We start from the raw sequence: 25,772 nt of genomic DNA on the forward strand, positions 1-25,772 counted from the left end.
CTTTGTCCTGGTTAGGTAAAATTATGAGGACCTGAGATCCAGAAGTTTGAGGTACAAAGCAATGATCCAAGGTAAGTTACAAGGTAGCTTATGATTAAGGTGAAATGAATGCTACAAGCCAGCAGGGTTATAGACACTCGTGGGAGGGAGAGGTTCTGGTGGCCAGAGTCAGGGAAGGCTTAGTGACAGCCCTGCAGGAGGATCAGACCCTGGATGGGAGCAGATGAGAGAAGCGGTCCTTCTGGGAAGGCGATAGATAACAGAGGCAAAGCCTGAGAGGCTGTGGGGAGAGCAGCATGGCTGACCGGGGGCTTAGGTAGAAAGGTGGAGGCTGATGGACCTAAGGAGGGAATCTAGGTCTGAAGTACAGCCTCTGAGGAGCCAGAACTCCAGGCCACGGGACTGCAGACAGGCAGCTGAACCCACCTTGGACAGGAACCAGCCCGCAGACGCCCCCTTGTTGTTGTGGCCAACATTGATCTTTATGAGCTGCCCCAGGTCGGGGGCATCCAACATGAACTTGTCTTCAGCCCCCTTTTCAAAGTTGTCCTTTTCATTCTCCAGCCTACGCTCACCTGTATGCACAGACACACAAGAAAGTTATTTGTACGAAGGAGACCAGAGGAGGAGAGAGAACCGGCTCCAAACTTTAATGGGCCGCCCACTGCAGAATGGTCTCAAAAGTCACCATGTGGGAGGCTGTGGGTGGGGACAGGCAGTATGTGGACACTCTCTGTACTCCATTCGATTTGGCTGTGAACCTAAAACTACTCTAGAGTTTATTAATTTTTTTAAAAGGGTTGCTCCACCCCGAGATCTACAGACTCCTTAAATCCCTCCAGTTGCCAGTGAAGGCCGAGGCTCACCTTGTGTGGCCTGTGCCTAGGACCCATAACTGGGTTTCTGAGTTCTGCCTTAGCCTGAGTCCCCACCCTAGCAAACCCATCTGCACCCCAGTCCCTGGATGCGAGGCCTTGCCTTGGTTTATCTGAACAAGGAGCACAAACGTGGTCATTGGTCCACAGGCTGTGGCTGGGACCCTGACATCAGCCAGCAGGCTGCCTTAGGCTTGACTCCCCTGGAAAATGGCAGTGAGAACTATCACCAGACTCCGCTGCGTATTTAACTTTTTCTTTTCCCCTTCACTTGCTCCTTGTCACAATTTAAGAGGGAAGTATTATTAACTCTGTCTTGCAGATGATGAAACTGAAACTTGGAGAAGTGAAACAACTTGCCAGAAGTCACACAGGTATTAAGCACATAGGGCTTGAGCTAACCTGTTCCTTCTAGTTTTGAGTTTTCCATGATCACCTTCCCAAGTCTACCAGTCATGTTAACCCTTACAAGCCCATCTGAGCACCAGATTTTTGCTTCTCCATCCTGTTTTCTTTCCTTTCTAAAAGTTGATTCCTTAAATTTTTCTAAATTTTAGATTGCCACAACTCACACATATAGAAAATATTAGACATCCATGTACTCCCCACTCAGATATAAGAGGTATAACAGATATTAACATTTTCTGTAATTAACATAGGCCTTTCTCTTTTTTAAAGGAAATTAAACACAACAGGTAGGTCTAAAGCCTCATGGTTCATCCCTTCACCTGCCACACCCTGCCACAAGCAAACAGTATCATCAACTGGCATCCATTATTTTCATGAATTTTTGTTTGTGCATGTATGTATCCATAAAGAACATATACTATTTTTGCATGTCTTAGAATGTTACATAAATAACAGCATAGTGAACATCGTTCTGTCTTAAGTTCCTTGTCTGTACTGTGGGAATGATAAGGACTCCACCTCATAGGAGCTGTTTCGAGGATTAACTGAATGAAGGTGTGCAAAGCCCTTAGGGTAGCGCTTGGAGTGTGGTAGGTAGGTGCCATGTTAGGAGCTGGGATTCTTACTGTTGCTCATGTTACCATCATCCTATCCTCACACACCCTTGTGCAACTTACTTTCCTTAAGTTAATATCACTCCTTGGAGATTATTCTGTTGATGCTAGTAACCGAATTCTTCCAACTGCTGTATAATAGTCATTGAATGAAGAAAACACGCTTCTGTGTTCATTCTTTCACATTTGGGTTGTTTCTATTTGATTGCTATTGTAAATAGCACTGAAATGAACTCTCTAGTACTAACCTTCTGCCGTACATTTGTAAGAACTGATCTGACTGGACATCTACAGAGTTTCTGGATATTGAGATGTGCTCATCTTCAGTGTATTAGCTATTGCAAAATCACCATCAGAGATGGTTGTATTACATCAGTTATCACCAGCAGCCCTTGAGGGTTCCCATTCCCCATAATCATTGCTAACATATGTATTTAAACTTCTGTTTCATGTGTGTATAATGGTGTCTTATTATGGTTTTAATTTGCATTCCTTTCACTATTTGAAAAGATTGAAAGATGTTCATATATATACATATATTTTGAGATTGGTTCGTATATATATTGGCCATTCAGGCTTTGCTTGTCCATAATTTTTCTGTTCGTATACTTTATTATATTTTTCTATTGTCTTTCCTTTGTCTATGGTCTTTCCTTTTCTTTGTCTTTGTCTATTGTTTTTGTCTGTCCTTTATTCATACAGACTTTTTCTTGTTTTAATGGACTTTATCAATATTTCCTTTTCTTGTTTGTACTTTCAGTGAATTCAAGAAACTCTATCCTAAACTGAGATTTTTAAAAGACACATTCTTAAAGTCTCTTCTAAAAAGTCATAGTTTGCTTTTCACATTTAAATCTCTAGCGCATCTGGAACTTATTTTGGTGTGTGGTGAAAGGTAAAAAGATTGACTTTTATCTTTCCTCATATGGCTAGACAACTGTTTTAACACCAGTAATTTAATATTTCATCCTTTCTGCTCAGATTTATAATGACACTGTCTGTGTATTTCTAGACTCTTTATTCTATTGGTTTATTTGTTTATCCTTCTATACATATCACATTGCTATAGTTTTTTGAGATTTGAATATTTTTAGTATTTGGAGGGCAAATATCTTCATATTATTAATATTGTCAATATTATTTTCATTATTCAAAATTGTCCTGGCAACACTTAGCCCTTGTGGACATGAATTTAATAGCAGTTTAAGCTGTGGAATATTGCCTTTTGGGAATTTGACTGAAACTGCATTGCATTTACAGAATAACTTGAGAAATTTGGACATCTTACTAAGTTTAAGTCTTCTCATCCCTAAGTATAATATATTTTTCCATTTTTTAGGTATTCTTGCATGTTATTAAGTAGAAATTTTTATTTTTTCCAGAGTTTTTATTAGATACCAAATTGCTAGTATAAATCATATAGTTTTAAACAATATGTTTGCTTACTGTTTTTATTAATATTTTTGTATTAATCATATCCAGCACCTTTATTAAACTTTCTCATGGTTCTAATGATTTTTTAAATTCTCCTGGATTTTATAGGTGATCATTAATTTTTTTGAAAATTAAATGTTTCTAAATGGGATAAAAGGTTTGAGTTTTTTCTGATTTTATTGATTTATGATCAAAGAATGTTGTCTCTCTGTTATTGATTCATTTGCATTTGTCTTTATGCAATTGAAAAGAATGTATATTCTCTACCCACTGGATTTAGGAATCTACATACTTTCATCAGACCAAGGTTATTAACCATTGTTAAAATCTGCAACCATACTAAATTTTTATCTGTTTGACTTATCAATTACTGAGAGTGTTGTATTAAAATCTTCCACTATGATTATGTACTTGTCAAGTTTCTCCAAGAATTTTATTACTTTTTGCTTCACATGTATTGAAAATATGTTGCTAAATCTATACAAGTTCAGAATTATCCTATCTTCCAGGTTAATTGCTCTTTTTGTCATTCTGATACTTATTTCTAATGAAGTGTTTTGTCTGAAAGTTTAATTTGATGGGTATTAATATAGCTACACCAGCTTCTTTCCTGTAGACGGTATGTTCCTGGTATACTTTCATTTTATGTATTCTCAGAAATTTGTGTCTCATATATTTAAGCTGGATTTTATTTCTTTTAATTTAATATGAGAACATTTATTCTTTAGTGGATGAATTTAGTTTAATTTCTATTTATTATATTATTTACACATTTATCTTACTTTTTGCCATTAGCATGTTTTTTCTTTCTTCATTTCTTGACTTCTATTGGATTGACTGAGTCTTTATCCCCTTTCATTTCCTCTCCTAGTTCAGAACTTATGCATTTCTCTTTGGGGTGCTTAGTTTTACAATTTTAATATGCATACTTGATGTATCAAAGTCTAAAGTTAATTATTCTTTGAAGTCAGTGAATGGACGGCAACCAAGATATGTTTTAATTCTTATTATCTCCTTTCTTTCTCAAATATCACTGTGTTTTAGTGTTTAGGGTCCACATTTTCTCATGTCTTGATAATAATTATTATTAATAGTATCATTTTGTACAGTTATTGCTTCCTTAAATTTGTTACATAATTATCATTTTTTGGCTCACCTTTATTTCTTAGATCTCACACACTTCTTCTGGGTACAATTTTCTTTTTCTTAAAGTATATTCTCCAGGAGTTTAAGCATGAGTCTATGAAAAACTCATGTTTAAGCATGTGTCTATGAGTGGTAAGTCTTATTTCTCTTTGTTTGCTTGGAAATCCATTAATTTTGCCCTCATTCTGGAATAGTTGAGTATAGAATCCTAGGTTTGGCTCCACCATACAGCTTGTGGTATTGTAAGAAATCTTAGTTCCTTGACCAGGGATTGAACCCAGGCCCTCAGCAGTAAGAGCATGGAGTCCTAACTACTGGACCCCAGGGAATTCCCAGAGGATTGAAAATATTATCCCATGAACTTATATCCTCAATAGACTGCTGATAGGAATTTGCTATCAATCTAATTGTTTTTATAGAAGATAATCCACCAAATCTGGTTATTTTTAAGATCTTTCTCTTGACCTTTGGTGTCACCACAATGTATCTAAATGAAGATCTGTTCTTATTTATTCTGGTCAATGTCTTTTGTTACTTTAATCTGAAGATTCATATCTTTGCTTAATTCTGAAAAAAATCGTGATCAGCCATTATCTCTTCAAATATTTCCTCTCACCTATTCTGTGTATTCTGTTTCTGAAACTCTTGTTCAGCATGTCAAGGCGTATTCCCTCTGCCACATCTCATGACCTCTTACTGGTATTTTTCCAACCTTTTATGTCTCTGACACATCTGTATATTTTGTTTATATTTTTCTACAGTTCGCTAATTATCTATTCAACAATTTCTAATTGTGTTGTTTAACCCATCCACTAAATGTTTATATTTAGTAACTGTATTTTCACTTCCTGTATTTGTGTTTCCTATATTGGTCATAGGGGCTTCCCATGTGGCTCAAGGTAAAGAATCTCCCTGCCAATGCAAGAGATGCAGTCTACAGTCCATGGGATCGCAAGAGTTGGACATGACTTAGCAACTAAACCACTGGCATGGAACAAATTTTCTCTACCTGAGGGGTAGAGTTCCCAAGTCACATTTGCAGTGTAAAATGACACCTCAAGCCCACCTATATATAAGCCTAAGTTATCAATTCCCCAGCAAATGTCTTTTTAATATAGAGTTCTTACAGAAATATGCTTACTGTACTGAGGAGCAATTTTTTTTCCTAGTCTATTTTTTCACTGAAGATGTTCTTGTGAACTTCTAGGGATCCCGGCTCTTTTGTATATTTTGCCTCATACAGAGCCAAAATATAATTTCTGACCCCAAATGTGTATGGAAATTTATCCTATAGATTGTTGAACATGAAGCTTTCCTTCTTCCAAGATTCAGAGCATCCATTCGTAGCTAATATTTTGGTTTTAAATTCTCTCATTTCTGACACCTGGAGATTTCTCTCTTTTTTTTCTTATAATTCCAGCAATGCATTTTAAATTATTTAATAGATTATGTCCAAAATTCGTGTCTCTGAAGCTTTTCTGATTCCTATAGTATTCCTTTAAATTGGCAGAAGCAGGAGCGAACCACCTGTCTCAGTAGTTCTACTGGCCTGAACCTCCTTCCAACACCTACAGCTGGGTCTGTGCCCTCAGATCCTGGTCCACCTATGAAGCCAAGAGCAATATTCCCCCTGCCCCATTCTTATCTGCCCCAAACTGCTGCAGTGAGTCAGGCCATGCCCAGTCACATCCCAAAATATAACTCAAGATGGGCGTGGAGCTTAGGGAGATAGAGTGAGTAAGAACGAATCCCTTGGAAATGTGGAGCTTGGGTCTATTCTAGGATGCAGGGTGGCTTAAAATCAATTCAGAAGCCAAGCACGGCTTATCCTGAAAGCACAGCATTCACATAAACTTGACCCAAAGGGCACCAAGCTGCCCGAGGAAGGCCGTGACAACGCGCATCACAAGAAGAAGAGAGAGGCTCAAGAGAAGAGCCTAGAGGAGCCTGGAGTTGCCTTCCTCTGCCAGGAGGGTGGGAAACAGCCCACTTAAGAAGAAGTTCTGGGAATGGCTTGAGAAGAGTTTAAATCCATTACCTGTGTCTCCATACTCTCCAAAGATATTGATGAAGACGTCAGCATCAGTCCCTGCACCAATGACATCACCAGTGTACACTTTGACTTCATACTTGTTACCTGGAAATGAAGACAGAGAAAGTGTCAGCTCGTTCCGGTCCTGAGCAGAGAAGAACAGAGGCCTCAAAGTAGCTACCACACCATCCACCCTTCTTTCCAGCAGCACATGAATTGTCACCGTTACTGTCAATAACTGAGCAAGACTCAAGTCACCTGACTTGGTTTCAAGTGGCCATTGCTGAACATCGCTGATTTGTACATGCAGAGCACAAATCAGAGGTAGGGGGACTTCTGTTTTTATCTACTAACTTGTTGCCTTGGGATGCATGAGTCAATCCAAACGCAACTAACCCACCAGCGTATCTCCCCTGGATACTGAAATGACTCCAGCTGGGCCCACTGCCTCTATGCTATTTTTGCCAATCTGTTCTCTACACTGCATCACATTATAAAAATTCATTGGAGAAAACTGATTATGCAAATAAAAACCAAATTTATATATAAATTGTCAAGGCCATAACCAATGCAAAGACCAGTAGAACCAATAAGAGCCAGCAAATACACATTTTGGCATCACTTCATTTAAAGACCTATATCTGCTTCCTGTATCTTGCTCCATTTTTTTTAACAGAAATCCATGCTCTGTAACCCCAAAATGCTTCAGTTTTGGCCATGGCCTCAAGAGGGGGTGGTGTTCAATGTAAACTTGACAACATGTTAAGCCATACCTAAATCTTCCCAACCAGATCTTGCCTTAGAGTGGGGAGCAAAAGCCAGGAGTTTCTATGTGCTGCAAAAGGTAGATTCCTCTAGATTCTCTTTGTGGGCCAACAATTCTAAGGGCTGAGGCAACTTTCCCTTATCTTTCCCCTTACTGCCATAGCTTTCTATTTTTTATGTTCCAGAATCTTTTTTTAGATGTCTTATGCCCAATAAATGGGGTTCCCAGTTGGCGCTAGTATAAAGAAGCCATCTGCCAATGCAGGAGACATAAGAGACATGGGTTCGATCCCTGGGTTGGGAAGATCCCCTGAAGGAGAGAACAGCAACCCACTCCAGTATTCTCGCCTGGAAAATCCCATGGACAGAGGAGCCTGGCAGGGTACAGTCCATAGCGTTGCAAAGAGTTGGACATTACTGAAGCAAACAACTTAGCAGATACACACGAACATGCCTAGTATATGAAGCCAATAAAAGGCATTTAACTGAGGCCCGAATCCTAGCCCCTCTGCCTGCCTCCTCCCTAGAGCTCTCCTCGGTGTCCCAGGCCCCAGCGGGCTTTCTCCCCGTGCTCCTTGGCTCTGCCATGTAGTCGGTGTCAATGATTTCTCAGTTTCACCATCTCCTCCCTGTTCTGTTTGCTGTTTCCCGCAGGTGAGGCTTGTAAGTTCCTTAAGAACTTAAAAGAGGACTGGGAGCAGGACTTCCTTCTCTCATATGATTTCTCTCACAGTTCCTAGCACAGTGCTGGGCACATATGAGAGTCTCACTGAGTATATTGAAAAGCTCATTGAATTTCCTAAATCTCAAAGTCTGGTGAAGTTGCTGAGGGCAAAGGACGGAGGTGTGGAGGTGAGAACAAAGCCAGTTTTCTCCCTTCGCACCTTGAGGCCTGCCCAGCAGTACAGGGCTGCCCTCTAAGAGCGCACAGTGCAGAATTCTGCAGCGGATCCGTGAGGACTCCCCACCCACACAGTCCTGAAGGCTGAGCTCTGACCGGCTGAGGACCTTGAGCTCAGAGGGACCAATGTCTTCTCTTTTTCTCCTCAATCTCTACTTGGCAAAACCCATCCAGGGGAGAGAAAACCCCCAATCCTCGTCCCCACATGTAGGCTCCAGTGGACAGTTGGTCTCAGATTCCCACCCCCTCTTGCTTCACCACAAAGATACTTCTGAGATGGGAACCGAGCCAAGCCTTCAGACATGCAAACCCTGGCTCAGTGTTGAAACTTGGGCCACATTTGGGCTCCCTGGGGAGCCTGTTAACATGGCTGCCTTCCAGGCACCCTTCATCACGTGGGTCACCAGCAGATCCTGCTCTTGGTCATCCTCCAGGGCCAGAGGCCTCCCTCAGGGGTGGTTCTTTCCTCCTCTGGCTGGGTGGGCCTCTGAGAGTCACTCGCTTTGGTTCACATCCTTTCTCGGGTGCAGTCAGGGCTCACAGAGACAAGACCCCTCTGCCGGGCTGGAGGTACCACGATGGCGTGGGGACAGGGAGAGGCTCTGAAGGCCTCTGCTGAGCGTCAGGGGGGCAACAGGACCCCAAGGGGAACTGGGCACAGTGAAGCAAGAGAAAGGACGAGGGGACTGGGGGGTGTTTGTTGAAGGAGTACAGACACTCTGAGTCATTCCAGAAGGCAGAATTTGAATTAGTGAGATGAAGTATAAAGAGGGATATTGTAGCTCACCAAAAGAAACATTTTCTAGTATCTAGGGCTCTTCAACAAGGACTGGGATACCCTTGGGGGAAGTGAGTTCCCATCCCCAGAGACACCCAGGCGCTCACTCTGTGCCAAGCACACAGTGAGGAGACATCTCACAGCTCCTTGCACAGTGCTGGGCACATATGAGCGTCTCACTGAGTATGTCAGGGACCCTGGAGAAAATGGCAGAGGTGACGGATGTGAGAACACTGGGTCCTCTGTGGTCTGCAAGTCCGTGACGAGGAGTGGCAGCCTTGCAGATGTGGAGGGAAGCCAGGAGAACAGGGAGGCGTCTCAGAGGGTGGGAGAGGTAACCAGGGCCCACAAAGATGAGGCCAGGGAAGCAGGAACCCAGCAAGGGCTTAGGGAACACACATCCTATTCCTGGGAAAGCCCAGGGAGGCAGAGAACCAGGGCCGAAGTGAGGCAACAGGGGTGGCAAGCCAAGGGTCAGGGACCAATAGGCCGGGTAAGCTTCCAGGCCTTTCCAGGTGAGGCGACCAGGGGCTGATGCCCAGGGGTCAGGAAGCCAGATGAACAGGATGCAGGGGGAAGTCAATTCTGAAACAAAACTGCTGCTGCTGCTGTTGCTAAGTCGCTTCAGTCGTGTCCGACTCTGTGCGACCCCACAGACAGCAGCCCACCAGGCTCCCCCGTCCCTGGGATTCTCCAGGCAAGAACACTGGAGTGGGTTGCCATTTCCTTCTCCAGTGCATGAAAGTGAAAAGTGAAAGTTGTGTCCGACTCTTAGCGACCTCATGGACTGCTAGACTGTCCTAAACTCTGTGGGACTTCTGCAGCAGAATGAGACCTGGGGGCCCCATGCAGTTGGCTGAATGGAGAGTCTGTGGCCTTTGATCACACTGAGGAGGGGCCAAGAACTGCTTTTTAAATCCATTCTTTAAAGGCCCCATAGACAGACAATGAAGCTTATTTTATTACTGTTCTCTTTTCCCCGTATTTCCTCTTCAAGCAGAACCCCATAGTATCTGATTAGCCATTGGAAAATGGAAAAGCAAAGCCCAGGGCCCAGCGTCCATCCTGAGTTGTGATAAAAGTATAAAAGCAGGCCTTCATCCCCTCACAGGGGGCAAACGGCCAGCATGGTACAGCTAGACTTCCTATTCAGTGGTCGCATGAGAGCCCCCCAACTTCCTGCAATCAGAGTTTCAACAAGCACAGACTTTCCATTCTGGTTACAGGTGGGTGTTTCAGCCAGGGGGAAAGGGGAAGAGCCAATAAAAACCCCCGCCCCAGAGGCCAAGGGAGCAAGGTGGCCTGGAGAAAGACAATGAAAAGAAAGGTGGAAAGAAGGGGCCAGAATGACCCACCTTCTTCGGAAAACAATACTAAACATTCACATGGGCCTTGCAGTTCACAAGGCACTTGCCTGTCCTTGTGATCCATGCAAGGGCCACATGAGGTGGGCAGGTAGAGAGGACATTCTCGTTGACAGATGAGGAAACTGAGGTTCAGAAAGCAAGGACACACAGCTGCTAAATGTTGCCAGCAAGGCTCAAACCAGGTCTCTTGTCTCCAAATCCAGGGCTGCTTCCAGAATACTTCATGGGCTCTCGTGCTCTTGACCAGGGGCTGGCAACGTTATTCTGTGAGTACCTGATATTAAATATTCTCGGCCTTGCAGGCCTCCCGGTCTCTGCTGCAATTCCTGAGCTCTGCTACTGTAGCACCAAGCAGCGGCCCACAGCCCTATGTCAATGCTACATGAGCAAATCGGCCCAGCTGCGTTCCAAGGAAACTTTATTTATGGACATGGACACTTGACCTTCACAGAACTTTCCTGTGTCATGAAATACTCTTCTTGTTTTGATTTCTTCTCAATCTTCCAAATACATAAATGCCTTTCTAGACTCAGAGTCCACACAAAGACAGGTGACAGGCCAGGTGTGGCCATCCCCTGCTCTATGTTATCTTGTGCTTTCGGGCACCATCCTGTGTGTTTCTGGACAGACAGAGGACTGCAGACCCCTCTGCTCTCTGGGGCCTGGATGGGAACAGTGCTACCTAGCCCAGGGGAGTCAGTTATTTACAGGATGATCATAGCGCATCCTCACCGCTAGCTTCCCTGGTGGCTCAGATGGTAAAAGCATCTGCTTGCAATGTGGGAGACCTGGGTTTGATCCCTGGGTGGGGAAGATCCCCTGGAGAAGGAAATGGCAACCCATTCCAGTACTCTTGCCTGGAAAATTCCACGGATGGGGGAGCCTCATAAGCTACAGACCATGGGGTCGCAAGAGTCAGACATGACTGAGCGACTTCACTTCCACTTTCACCACTAGCTAAGCAGCTCAGGGCTCTAAAGGTTGGGGAATGACTGCCCTTTCTCTGCCGGGGTGGGGAATGAAAAGGACCATGAACGTGCTCCGTTTTCCCCGCCCCTCACAGTGCTATGTGACTGGACTGAAGCTGCCATTCCTTTGAGTCCGATTGAGAAGAGGGGCTAGTCTAATCTGGGGATTCCTGAAGGTGGGGACGATGGCAGGTCCAGTTCTGCAAACTTAGGCCTCGTGCCTTTCAGCTCATTGCCTGGTTGTGAACGAGCAAGGAGTAGAGATGGGAAGAAAGGGGAAGGTCAAGTTGGAGGAGGAGCTGGCAAGCCAAGTTCATTGCTCTTCCTAAGCAGCATGGGAGAAATGGGGACTAGAGATGGCCTGCTCCAGCCCTGGAGTTGGCCTGTGGTTTACCTGTTTGGCATATTATCTGTTATAATATTTTCCCTAGAACTATTTCTCTCTGACCTTTCAGCAGGGTTACCATTAGCCCACACAGTGCCTGTGTGCAAATGAGATAAAGGGAGCCTTTCCTCAAGACACTTGACTGCCATCTGTTGGATAACTGTCATAATAAGCGCATAAACCCACAGTCCCTGTGCTGTGAAAGGGCTCTCTTTACATCGTCAGCTTGGAGCCGGGTACAGCCCGCACATCTGAAACCAGGTAGTAGCCTCCTTCCTCCAAAGGCCAGCATGAGCTCAAAGAGAACAGACTAACTGAAGCATTGACCTGAACAAATACACCACAGCTACAGATTAGGGTGCTGATCCCACCACGCCTTCCAAAACCCAACCGCATTGAGCCGGGGTCTTGCACAGAGAATTTTATTTGTAGCTTAAAAGACAGTTGGCTGCCTCAAGGTCACATCATAGGGTCATCTGTGACCTTCCGACCCTGTCCTGCCCAGGGGATGCACAAGTCCAGCCTGGCCCTTGCCCTTTCTTCCCCTCTGCACCCCCTCCTGGCAGAGGCACAAGGCTGCTCCTTCCAAACAGGAAGTGTGTGCCCTGCAGACCGGCCGGGAGCTGCCTGCGTGGGCTTCCAGAAAAGGCAGGCACTGGCAAGCCCCAGCTGCCTCCTGCTCCGCCGGGTGCGCCAGCCGCCCCCGCAGCCTCCCCGGCGTGCCGTCTGGAACAGTCAGCACACAGCAGTGACGGGACCCATCTCCCAGAGCAATCCTGGGCGGCAGGAGGAGGAGGCACAGCCCTGGGGGGGCCGGAAGCCCCATGTCCTGGTACCCGGTGACCAGCTGAGCGGGCGAAGCTGCTCGTCAATGTGCCCGACAGCAGAAGCCTAGCAAAAGACCCCATGAGGAAGCCTCTGTCCGGCTTGCCAAGGAAGAGACCATCCCACGCCCAGTGTGGTGTGAGCCTCGGAGAAGCTTACGTGGTCCAGGCTTTCTCAGGAAGCAGAGAATCATGAATGAGCTGAGGATGAGCTGAGGGAAGGGAGCTTTTGCCCATCCCCAGATCCTGTCTAATTGGAACCTGGCTTTATTTGTTCCCACAGGTGAGACTGGGGAGGAGGGTTGGAAGGCGGATGATTGGACCTGATGCTACCCCACCCCCAGCCGCATCTGCCAGCCTCACACCCTGACACCCAGCACTTCCGCTCACCCAGAGCCAGGATGCCAAGATGCAGAAGTGAGATCTCACAGGGGCTGTGTGGGAGCGGAAGATGGCAGGGGTTGGGGGAAGCTGCCTTGGGGGTGGGAGCCGAGGAAGAACATTCTCCCCTCTCCAGGGAACATCCCTAACTACTCAAGCCCACATGGGTTGAGGAGGACATGGTCCACAGAACCCGAGGATGGGCAGCAAGGCTCTACGCTGGGTCACGGCCACTGACCAGTGGATGGCCTCCCAAGCCCATGGACTCGAGTGCTCCTTCCCCGTTCCTGACCCCAGACGGTTTCCTCTTTCTTCCCTCAGGTCCAGAGGCCCAAATTTCTCACACAGATTCACCCTAATCTTTAATCAGGACTGGAATATCTCTGCTTTCTATAGAGGGCCCTCAACCTCTCTGCCCTCACCGACACACCCACTAATCAAGAAATAAAAGCACCCAGGGCTTGCTGAGAACCTAGCATGGGGCAGCACACCTCTTATCTCGGATAATCCTCACAATGGCTATTGTCACCATTCACTGATGAGGTGATCAGTGGAAGCAGGAGGCTGAGATACTTAATCAAGCTTTCACAGTCGGAAAGGACTGAAGCCCAGATGTGAACTCAAGGGACCTTCACAAGAAGGCTCTCTTAGTTGTCGTTCCACCCTCCCTGCCCAGCCTAGCTTAAACCCCAGACTCTCCCAAGGCCCCCATCTCCGAGCCCTCAGTCCTGCACTCCAGAACTTCTGGGGTCTGTATCACTTTGTCAGCACTTCCCACGTGCTGGAACACAGGCCCTGGGCTGAACCCAGCTGAGCTGGTTACACACCGGCACTGAAATATCACTCAGGCATTAATAGGCACTCCTGGGTGGTAATCAAGAAAAACATTCTGCTCTTTTCATCCTCCACAAAAAAATATACAACCTGTATATTTCCTAAGAAACTGTGATGTCAGCCTAAATACCATGAGGTGTTTTAACAGTATGGTGTAGCGAAGGGTTTACTGCTCTGAATGCTCACCTCCCTCATTGCCAAGACCCGCGGAGCTACTTCCACAGACTCAGCCCCCCTCTCTGGCTGCCTGCAGAAGGTCCTTCCCTTCTACCCGTGCTCCATTTCTTCTCTTTCCAACCCATATTCCACTCCACTGCCAGAGTTTATTCCCCACAGGGCTGGGAAGCCAGCACTTCTCAGGTGCTGCTGGAGGTGAGGAATGTGCGTCAAAGACTTATCGTTCTGCAACCCCCTGGACCAACAATTCCATCCCTGTGCATAGCAACTAGTTAATGCTAGGAAATCCTTGTGTTCACAGACCACCTAAAAAGATGTCTATCATAGCACTGTTAGTAATAATGAGAAATTGAGAACAAGTTAAAAACATCCAAAACGAGGGATTGTTAGGAGTGAATTATAGTATTCACCCATTCATGGAATACCATGCAGCCATTAAAAATAATGATTTAGAATATTAGTCAATGGTATTAACTAGAAAAAAAACAGGTTATAAATTTGACCAAAATACAATACCATTTTCATCAATATATAGTCTTTAATACATTCATGCACAAAAAAAGAATAGAAACGAAATTCACCAAAATGTTAACAGAGGTGTCTCTAAGGCTGTCCTATGCAGTGATTAAGTTCAAGGCCATCTGGGTTCACTTTTGGCTCCATTGCTTATAAGCAAATTGCTTAACCTCTTTGTGCCTCTGTTTCCTTCATCCTCAAAATGGGAATATATTTCCAAAACATACAAAAAGCTTATATAGCTCACTATATATACATACACACACACAAAAACACACATACATATATATGATGATTTAGTTGCTAAGTCATGTCTGACTCTCACAACTCCATGGACTATAGCCAGCCAGGCTCCTCTGTCCATGCAATTCTCCAGACAAGAACTCTGGAGTGGGTTGCCATTTCCTTTTCCAGGTGATCTTCCCAACCCAGGAATCGAACCTGGATCTCCTGCACTACAGGCAGATTCTTTACCGACTGAGCTACGATGGAAGCCCATATATATATAGACAAAGAATTCAATCAAAAAACGGGCAGAAGACCTAAATAGACATTTCTCCAAAGAAGACATGCAGGCACATGAAGTCAATAGGCACATGAAAGATGCTCAACATTGCTAATTATTGAAGAAATGCAAATCAGAACTACAATGAGGTATCACCTCGTTCCAGTCAAAACAGTCATCATCAAAACGTCCACTTGTGCATGCTAAATCACTGCAGTCATGTCTGACTCCTTGCAATCGTATGGACTTGTAGCCCACCAGGCTCCTCTGTCCATGGGATCCTCCAGGCAAGAATACTGAAGTGGGCCGCCATGCCCTCCTCCAGGGGATCTTCCCAACCCAGGGAATGAACCCACATCTCCTTCGGCTCCTGCATTGCAGGTGGATTCTTTACCGCTAGTGCCACCTGGGAAGCCCCATCAAAAAAAGTCTACAAGTCACAAATGCTGGAGAGTGTGTGTAGAGAAGGGAACCCTCTTGCACTATTGATGGAAAGGTAAATTGGAATAGTCACTATGGAAAACAGTATGGAGTTTCCTTAAAAAACCAAAAATAGTGTTACCATATGATCCAGCAATCCCACTCCTGGGCATATATCCAGAAAAGATGAAAACTCTAATTTGAAAAGATACATGCCCCCCAGTGTTCATAGCAGCACTGTTTGTAGTAGCCAAGACGTAGAAGCAACCTAAATATCCATCAACAGATGAACGGATAATAAAGATGCAGTATATATCTAAAATGAAATATTACTCAGCCAGATAAAAAGAAAGAGATAATGCCATTTGCAGCAGCATGAACGAACCTAGAGATTATCATGTTAAGTGAAGTAGGACAGAGAAAGGCAAATATCATATGATGTCACTTATATTCAGAATCTGAAAAAAAATGATACAAGAGAACTTAATTAAAAAACAGAAATAGACTTATTGACACAGAAAACAAACAAATGGTTACCAAACGGGAAAGAGGAGGAGACATAAATTTGCAATTTGGGATTAACCAATGAACACACTACTATGTATGTAAAATAGAAGAAAAACAAAGACCTACTATATAGCACAGAAAGCTATATTCAATATTTTGTAATAACCTGTAATGGAAAAGGATCCAAAAAGCACTTGGATCTCTCAGCAGGAACCCAGCAGGAAACCATGGTGGCTGGAGGCGACACCCAGACCAGGACCATGGCCCAGGCAATAACTGTATCATTCACAAGTTCACAAATACCGGATGAGGCTCCAAAAAGTATAGTTTCCAAATTACAAAGGTTATCACAAACACCTATTTGAGAATCAAAATAACCAAGCATGGGGCAAATATACAATTCTATGCATTCCCCCAAAGGTTCAGGCTGCTTGGTTGAAAGAGAGTATGGCTGGCAGTGGTCCCAGGAACCTCGGGCCACAGTGAGGCTGTGAATTTGAGGGTCTACCCCCAGCTATGTGAATGAGACACTGCGCCATTAGGACCCATCGGCTCCTGAAGCGCCCTCATTCTGTTTGAAAGCCTGGTGAATTCCTTCTCACCCATGAAGTCACAGCCTGAACATCATCACCTCCTCTATGAACCCTCCTGGTTCCCTCTTCCTCAATGCTTCCTTGGGCCTAGGGCCAAGAACATTCTATCCCCCTCCCTAGAACATTCTATCTCTTTGTACTGTGGTTATTTACTGGCCTGACTCTCCTCCCTCTAGACTCTAAGCTCCTAGAGAAAAGCCCTTACATATTTACCCTGAGTCCAGGATCTGGTGCAGAGAAGGTTCCCAATAAGTTACCACTGCCCACTGGATCCCTGAATGACACGAGGAGATGAGCTGGCATCCTGTCCCCAGGGATCTGGCTCTGCCTGTAGTTACAGTGTGACCACAAGCAGGTGGCTCAGCTTCCCTGAGCTTCTATTCTCCTCTCTATAATACGGAGGAGGGTAGATAAGGTCCTTTATGGCCCCAAATTATCTGAGACTCTTCACTGGGGCCTCACTCAAAGCAGTTCTCTTCTTCCCACTCTTTCCGGAGATGATTTTCTGCAATGCTAGGAGGCAGCAGATGGGGTGGGTGGGAAGCTGCTGTGAAGTTCAGAGGAGGAGAGGGCTGCGGGGCTGGCCCTGCCCTCCCCACCCGGAAGCCCTCAAGGCTGTGAGTCCTGGGGCCCAGGATCACCTCCACAGGGTTTCAGGGAACCACGACTCCCATGCTGCAGCCACAGCAAACAGAGCTAGGGGACCCTGAGTAACACTTGAGCTGGGTTAAAGGGGAAGGTCAGGGAGAGGGAAGGGGGTTGGGAAGAGCAGTGCTCCCTGCAGGTTTCTGCTGTGGTCGAGGTCATGAGCCTATACCCAGCGGTCTAGATGAGCCTGTTGGATTCTAAAGGGGATTCAGGCACTTCATTGCTCCAAAGTCCTTTCTGAGCTCGAGAGGCCAGAATCTTGAGTCTGTGCATCTCAGAGTCAGAACAAGCCTAGAAGCGGAGGAAGACGCAGGAGGAGAAACAGCTTTGTAACAATAGCAGCAACCAGACTTGCCTCATTGACTGAGCATTTATTCTATGTTCTGCACTGCACTGGAGAAGGAAATGGCAACCCACTCTAATATTCTTGCCTGGTGAATTCCATGAACCAGAGGAGCCTGGCTACTTACAGTCTATGGGGTTGAAAAGAGTTGGACACTCACTCACTCACTGCCCTAAGTCCTTTAATGTTCATTCCCCCAATTAACTAGCTCAACCACTTCCTGAAGTGGGAATTCACATTATCCCCATTTTATAGAAGAGGAAATAGAGGTACAGAGCTTAAGGCATCTGTTCATGCTTAATTGGTAGAGAGGCAGAGCCAGGTTTGACCACAGAGAGTGGAAGTCCAGAGATTGACCTTGTGATGGGGAGACTGGCATGGGCAGAATAGAAGGTCAGGGGAGGGGCATAAAATGGGGAAGAAAGTATTCGCTGCAGAAGGGAGGGATCAAAAGTCAATCTCCTCCTGCTGCCGTAGAGGAGGGCTAGCCCTGGGCCATCCGTCTCTGTTGGGTTGTGAAGGGAAACCCTCTTCTAGTTCTGAAAAGGGGCTTCCCGGGTGACTCAGTGGTGAAGAATCCACCTGCCAAGCAGGAGATGCTGGTTCGATCCCTGGGTCTGGAAAACCCCATAGAGGAAGAAATGACAGGCTATAGTGCATGGGGTCTCAACCCACTCCAGTATTCCTGCCTGGGAAATACCAATGGACAGAGGAGCCTGGTGGGCTACTGTCCATGGGGTCGCTAAAGAGTCGTACACAAGTTAGCCGCTAAACAACAACAGTCCTGAAAAAACCCAAGAGGCCGACTAGTGCCCCCCCAAGGAGAGGAACTGAGCTCTGGCCCAAGTCCCATGACTGCTGAGGGCAGAGCCAGAGTGAGGACTCGGTACAGCCCTGAATGCTTTCTGATCCAGAGAGTTGTATCTTAACATTAAAGATTTAACTACTGCATGATTCCATGAGAATCTGGGAGTAGGTTAGGACCTCGGGTTTATTGGCAGAGCTCTCATGACAGGGCTGTTTTGCATCAATCACCCAGGCTGCTTGCATTTTCTCCTCCACCATGTGGTTCTCTGACTGGTCTGGAATCCACTGCAGGTCAGCATGACCTCCATATGCCCCTAAGACATTAATCACGATCTCTTTTTGCCGCATCCCTTCTTCAAAGGCACCCTGGGCACTGTGCCCCACACTGTCTTCCCAAGACCAGGTGAGCATTTGGAGCTGTGTGATAATTACTGTGAAGCCCGGCATGGGCTGGAAATTACAACCCAGTTACCTGATGAAATGGGCTTTCCCGATGGCTCAGCGGGTTAAGAATCTGCCTGCAATGCAGGAGACACAGGAGATGTGGGCTTGATCCCCGGGTCAGGAAGATCACCTAGAGGAGGAAATGGCAACCCACTCCAGTATTCTGGCCTGAAAAATCCCATGGACGGAAAAGCCTGAAGGGCTATAGTCCAAAAGGGTCACAAAGAGTCAGACCCGACTGAGCACAAGCATGATCTAACCTGATGAAATAACCAGGAGTGGAAATGGTGACCGTGCCAGACAAACCCAGCACCATGTCTACCCAGTCCCCAGCTCTGGGCAGCTTTGGGCTCCCAGCACTGCTCTTGCTGTGCCATTTGGTATGGGGGGGGAAAAGCCAGTCCTTGCTCCAGACTGGAAACGGAGACTGTCTTCCACCCTCTCTGCCGCCTGCCTGCTCCAGCCCACCTGCCCAAGCTGTCGATTCTCCTTGCGGGCTCCCATTCCTCCAACGACCAGCCCCTCAGTCTTGAAGCACAACACAGAACCGGTTGCAGTCATGTTTATTATTCCACCAAAAACTAAATGTTCCTTAGAAGTAGGCTTGTCCCTAATGAACCAGTCCCAGCTGGGAGCAAGGGGTCCCTTCTGAAAGTAGGGTCCTGTCAGCTGTCAGCGAGGCCTGGGTCTGAAACCCTGATGCGCTGTTGGGCCTGGGCTCTATCAGTCCCAGGGTGTGTGCAGCCCCCAGGCCAGCTGGAACTCAGATCCTGGCTTCACAGGCTTGTCTCACTGACAAGCTGGCAGGCTCTCCTAATGCGATGTGGGCTCGGTACTGATTTAAGCCATGTGATCAACTCGGTGCTTTGCAAGGTGGGAGGATTTGTGGGTTGGCACCGGGATGGGAACAATTGCTTGGCCAGAAGGCAGGAAATGACATCATATTGGCAGTGAGAAAGCTATGTCTGCTCTAAACAGGTCATACCCGCGCTTCCCTACTGGTGACAGCCCTCAGCCCACGCTCCTTCAAGACCCAGCACCGCGTCGCTCCAACTCTACTCCATCATGTCCTGCCTTGTCCACCTCTGTCACCACCCTCGATCTTTCAGTGCTGCCCCCATCTCAGCTCCAGCCTCAGGGATGCACCACGAGCCTCCCTAGGGCCAGCAAGGCATAGGTAGGTAGCCCCGTGTTCTCAGCCTGTGTAACTCTGCAGTGTGTTTATCAACTGCATTTGGGCACTGTGCCCCATGAGTGTGACACCGAAAATGACATCAAGGTTGGCAGGTGGGGGGGGGGGGTGGACAGATGCCTGGAGCCAGTTGAGGGAGCTGAGAGACGCTTAGCTAGCAGAGTAAAGCCAGAGCTAGCAGAGGAAGCCAGAGGCACAGGGGACCTCTGATAAGATAAGCAGGCAGCCCAGAGGACAACTTGTCCAAGCTGCACCGTTACTGAGGGCAAGCCTAGCAGCCCGCTCTCTGCCCGCCACTAGAGCTCTTTGCCCCCGTCTCTGCTGCTGGTCTTCATGAGTGCGCGTGTTTGCACACATGAGCCCATGTCCCAGTGATCTTCACTCAGGCCCCTAAGTCCCAGGACCAAGTGTGCAGGCACAAGTGAAAGTGCTACCCTCAGAAAAACCCAAGCTGAGCTGGAGAGACCAGATGGAAACATATTAAGGATTTAGAGTCCAAAGAGGCAAATAGCAGTCTCTGAGATATGCTGTTTCTCAGCCATGTATCCAAGGGCTTCACCCCAGCCCCAGTAGCCACAGTGTTTCCTTTTGCTATCTGGCCAGGATGTATCTGAATCTCTGGGAACAGGTAGAAATTCCTTCCTCTCTCCCCATAAGATTCCTTGCTGTTACTGTTTAGTCGCTAAGTTATGTCTGACTCTTTTGCAACCTTTTGGACTTTAGCCCATCAGGCTCCTCTGTCCATGGGATTTCCCAGGCAAGACTAGTGGAGCTGGTTGCCATTTCTTCTCCAGGGGAATCTTTCAGACCCAGGGATCGAACCCAGATCTCCTGCTTGGCAGACAGAATTCTTTACCACTGAGCCACCTGGGAAGTCCATAGGATTCCCTACACATCCCCTAACTGCTGATGGAGTGCCGGGACTCCACTGAGAATCATTGCACTACAGTGGAAGGTACAGACTTCAATTTCTCCAGAGTTTGCAGGGAGAGAAAAACCCAAGGCCAGGGAACAGGTAATCCTTTCCGGAGAGGCTGGGGCTTTAGATGCAATGGTGTTTAGGTGGCCTGGAGAAAACTGAGGAGAAGGTAGAAGAGCGATGTGGGGGCAGAGGTGTGGGCCCTAACATTTCCTCTGAGCCTGGTATATGTTTCAGTGGGAGATTCAGAATTTTCTGTCTAACCAACTTGAGACAGCAGTCTGGGAGCACGGAGAACCTCCCACCATCCCAGGCAGGCAGGCGTGGGGGCTCCAAGGAGAGCAGTCCTATTGGGTCCTTGTTGGGGTGGATGGGGTGCAGACTGAACTCTAAAGACTGCTGTACATTGTCTGGCTTCCGTCCCAGACTGTGGGAGCAGGTGGGGAGAGGATGTCTCATTCTGTCCCTCAGGCTTCATCCCCATTTCGTGTGGGTCCCTTGAAACCTCCTCATGATTTATTAGTGCCGGAGAGAACAGCTTTCAGAGCACTGCCTGCCAGACAGTAGAGCCAATACAGTCTGAACAAGCAGGTTGAGAAAGGGGAGCTGCTAGCCTGAGACCAAGAAACACAGGAGGGGGCTATTCAAGGTCATGGATGCTCAGCTCCACCTTCTTTGCAGATAATAGAACTTCCCTCCTCAGGGTGCTGTGAATTTTAAATAAGATTCTAATTGTAAGGTGTGAGCCCATGAAGACACAGGCTACCGCAGGATTTTGTCCATATACAATAGGTAACATTGTTGGGATCTGAACCTAGAACTCTGTGACTTGAGACTGGCGTTCTGGACCACTGTGCCCTCCATCCTCTATGTGGGTATTTGCACTCTGTCCTCCGTTGGACTGTGAGCACCTTGTGGGCAAAGACCGTGTCTTTACCTCGACCTGGAGAATCTAACAGTAGCTCAGAGGGCATCACTGATGGAAGCTGTTAGTTTTTAATGATGATGCTTTGGTTCAAAGCCTGGAAGACTGTACTTAGATCCTGGCCAAGGGCTTTCATCAGTTGTAAATGTCAATGTCTCCTCTGGGTTCTGGGTGTCAAGAGGGTGAGCCATTACAGACAGGATGAAAGAAATCCTCCAGGAAGTGAGTCAGGTGTCCAAGGCAATGAGGCAGGGATGCAAAAAGGCAAATGGCAGAAGGGAAAATTCGCCAAATTTCTGGAGCAATTTTATAGTCAAGACTGTGTTTCCAGGGATAATCAACACAGATATGCTGAAAAAGTGGCTGCCGGCTTTCCCCAGGCCCCAGAAAGCGCCAGGACCCCTGACACCCATTCCAGGAAGGAAATGAGCATAGAGATGGCTGCTAGCTTCCTGTTCAGGCTGCATGTATGACTGAGATGCTTAATTAGGAGGTGCGATGTCTGCCTGGATCATTTTGTTGAGATGTGGTGGAGAGCCAGCCAAGACTGGGACACCCACACCTGCTGACTCACGTGGGGGATGAGTCAGGAGAATCTCTGAGGTTTCCCCAGCAGTCTTGAAGTCCTGGGCAAGGACTGAGGACTTGGGGTTGAGAGAAACTATTCATAATTTTTTTCCAAGTAAATAGAAGCCCTTTGACAGCAAAGTCAATATGGCATGGTGTCACTGTTAAAAACAGTTAATGTAAATTTAAGGTGCATTAAAAGAAGCAGGATGTCGAGGGACTCTGAATAGCCAAAGCAATCTTTAACAAGAACAAAGTTGGAGGTCTACCACATCCTGATTTAAAACTTCTACAAAATTACAGTAATCAAAACGATGTGATACTGACATAAGGATAGGCATTTAGACCAACAGAACAGACAGCCCAGAAATAAACCTTTGTATGTATGGTCACATGATTTTCAACAACGGTGCTAAGACCATTCAACGGAGAAAGCACAGTAGTTTCCAAAAATGGTGCTGAGAAAACTGAATATCCATGTGCAAAAGAATGAAACTGGACCCTTACATTTCATCATATACAAAAGTTAATTCAAAATGAATCAACAACAAATGTAAAAGCTAAAGATACAGCATTCTTTGAAGAAAACATGGGGCAAAAGCTTCATGACATATGGTTTGGCAATGACTTTGGATATGACACAAAAGCATAACAACAAAAGGGAAACTAGATAAATTAGACTTCATAAAATTGAAAAAGTTTGTGCACCAGCAGACACAAACAGCACAAAAGGCAGCCCGCCTGGAGAAAATATTTGTAAACCAAGTCTGATTAGAGGTTAATATTCAGAAATATATTCTGGATAGACTCTTACAACTCCACAACAAACAACCTGATTTTAAAATAAGCAAAGCACTGTTATTTAACATAGTTTTGGAAGCCCATGGCCATCAAAGAAGAAAAAAAAATAAAAGGAATTCAGGTTGGAAAAGAAGTAGTAAAATTCTCACTGTTTGTAGATGACATCATACTATACATAGAAAAATCCTAAAGATACCAACAGAAAACTCCTAGAGCTAATCAATGAATTTAGTAAAGTCAAAGGATGGAAAATTAGTACACAGAAATCCCTTGTATCCCTATATAATAGCAATGAAAACTCAAAGAGAAATTAAGGAAACAATCCCATTCACCATTGCAACAAAATTAATAAAAATACCTAGGAATAAGCTTACTTAAGGAGACGAAAGACCTGTATGCAGAAGACTAGAAGACAATGATCAAAGAAATAAAAAACAACACAGATAGATGGAGAGATATAACATGTTCTTGGATTGCTGCTGCTGCTGCTGCTAAGTCACTTCAGTCGTGTCCAACTCTGTGCGACCCCATAGATGCCAGCCCACCAGGCTCCTCTGTCCCTGGGATTCTCCAGGTAAGAATACTGGAGTGGGTTGCCATCTCCTTCTCCAGTTGTTAGATTGGAAGAATCAATATTGTAAAAATGACTATACTACCCAAAGTAATCTACAGATTCAATGCAATCCCTATCAAATTTCCAATGGCATTTTTCATAGAACTAGAACAAAAAAAATTTACAATGTGTATGGAAACACAAAAGACCCTGAATAGCCAAAGCAATCTTGAGAAAGAAAATGAAGCTAGAGCAATCAACCGTCCTGACTTCAGACTACAAAGCTACAGTCATCAAGACAGTATGGCATTGGCACAAAAACAGAAATTTAGATCAATGGAGCAAGATAGAAAGCCCAGAGATAAAACCACATACCTCATCTTATGGGCACCTTATCTTTGACAAAGGAGGTAAGAATATACCATGGAGAAAAGAAAACTTCTTCAATAAGCCGTGCTTAGAAAACTGGACAGCTACATGTAAAAGAATGAAATTAGAACACTTCCTAACACCATACACAAAGATTAACTCAAAATGGATTAAAGACCTAAGTGTAATCCAGAAACTACTAAACTCTTAGAGGAAAACATAGGCAGAATATTCTATGACATAAATCACAAGATCCTTTATGACTCATCTCCTAGAGTAAAGAAAATAAAAACAAAAATAAACAAATGGGACCAAATTAAACTTAAAAGCTTTTGCACAACAAAGGAAACTATAAACAAGGTGAAAAGACAACACTCAGAATGGGAGGAAATGCATGCATGCATGCATGCTGTCGCTTCAGTCATGTCCGACTCTGTGCAACCCCATAGATAGCAGCCCACCAGGCTCTGCCATCCCTGAGATTCTCCAGGCAAGAATACTGGAGTGGGTTGCCATTTCCTTCTCCAATAATGGCCAATGAAATAACAAAGGATTGATTTCCAAAATATACAAGTGGCTCATGCAACTCAATACCAGTAATACAAACAACCCAATCAAAAAGTGGGCAGAAGACCTAAACAGACATTTCTCCAAAGACAAATAGATGGATAATAAACATATGAAAAGGTGCTCAACATGCTATTTATTTATTAGAGAAATAAAAATAAAAACTACAATGAGATATCACCTCACAACAGTCAGAATGAGCATTATCAAAAAAAAAAAAAATCTACAAAAAATAAATGCTGGAGAGAGTGTGGAGAAAAGGGAATCCTCTTGCGCTGTTGCTGGAAATGTAAATGGATATAGCCACTATGGAAGACAGGTATGGAGATTCCTTAACAAACTGTGAATAAAACTACTGTATGATTCAACAATCCCTCTGTGGGTTATATACCCTGAGAAAACCATAATTGAAAAAGACACGTGTACCCCAATGTTCATTGTAGCATTATTTAAGATAGCTAAGACAGGGAAGCAACCTAGACATCCAACGACAGATACACATATACAACAGAATAGTACTCAGTCATAGAAAGTAATGAATGTGAGTCAGCTGAAAGGTGGATGAGCCTAGAGCCTGTTACAAGACCGAGTGAAGTAAGTCAGAAAGAGAAAAACAAGTACCGTGTATTAATGAATGTATCTGAAATCTACGGAAATGGGACTGATGAACCTATTTGCAGGGCAGGCATGGAGATGCAGACATAGAGAGTGGACTTGTGGACCCAGCAGGGAAAGGAGAGGGTGGGACAAATTGAGGGAGTAGCATTGAAACACGTATATTTCCATATGTAAAATAGATAGCTATCGTTGTTGTATAACCCAGGAAGCTCAGCCAGGGACTTTGTGACAATCTAGAGGAGTGGGTTGAGGGGTAGGAGAGAGGGGATATGTGTATACTTATGGCGATTCACAGTGTTGTATGGCAGAAACAAGTGCAACATTGTAAGGCAATTATCCTCCAATTAAAAATAAATTTAAAAATAATTTTTAAAAAATGGACAAAAGGGGGTCGACGGGGGGAACAAAGATGGGTGCATGGGCTATACATGGGAAGTGTCCCCTTTCCTCTCTCCTCCTCTTTTATACCCTTCATCCCATGCTTTTAAATATTTTTACCTGAAAACTTGCATGAATAAGGAAATAATTATCTTCCCCATTTTGATGATTAAAGACCTCTAAACACCAAATTAATATAATTCCAGGTGAA

At 45.4% G+C, this 25,772-nt stretch overlaps 1 protein-coding gene across 2 annotated transcripts in view; it reads right to left on the reverse strand.

Annotated features, from left to right (window-relative positions):
• Nucleotides 1-25,772, reverse strand: part of LOXHD1 (lipoxygenase homology PLAT domains 1) — a 193,930-nt gene that overhangs the window by 148,801 nt on the left and 19,357 nt on the right. For both annotated transcript variants that reach the window (XM_065935168.1, XM_065935167.1), the window contains exons 5-6: nt 6,516-6,614; nt 427-575 (exon numbers count right to left, since the gene is read on the reverse strand). In XM_065935168.1, coding sequence (XP_065791240.1) covers nt 427-575; nt 6,516-6,614 — 248 coding nt within the window. The remainder of the gene's footprint in view (nt 1-426; nt 576-6,515; nt 6,615-25,772) is intronic.

Source organism: Muntiacus reevesi, chromosome 4 (genome assembly GCF_963930625.1).
Source record: "Muntiacus reevesi chromosome 4, mMunRee1.1, whole genome shotgun sequence".
NCBI classification, from domain to species: Eukaryota; Metazoa; Chordata; class Mammalia; order Artiodactyla; family Cervidae; genus Muntiacus; species Muntiacus reevesi.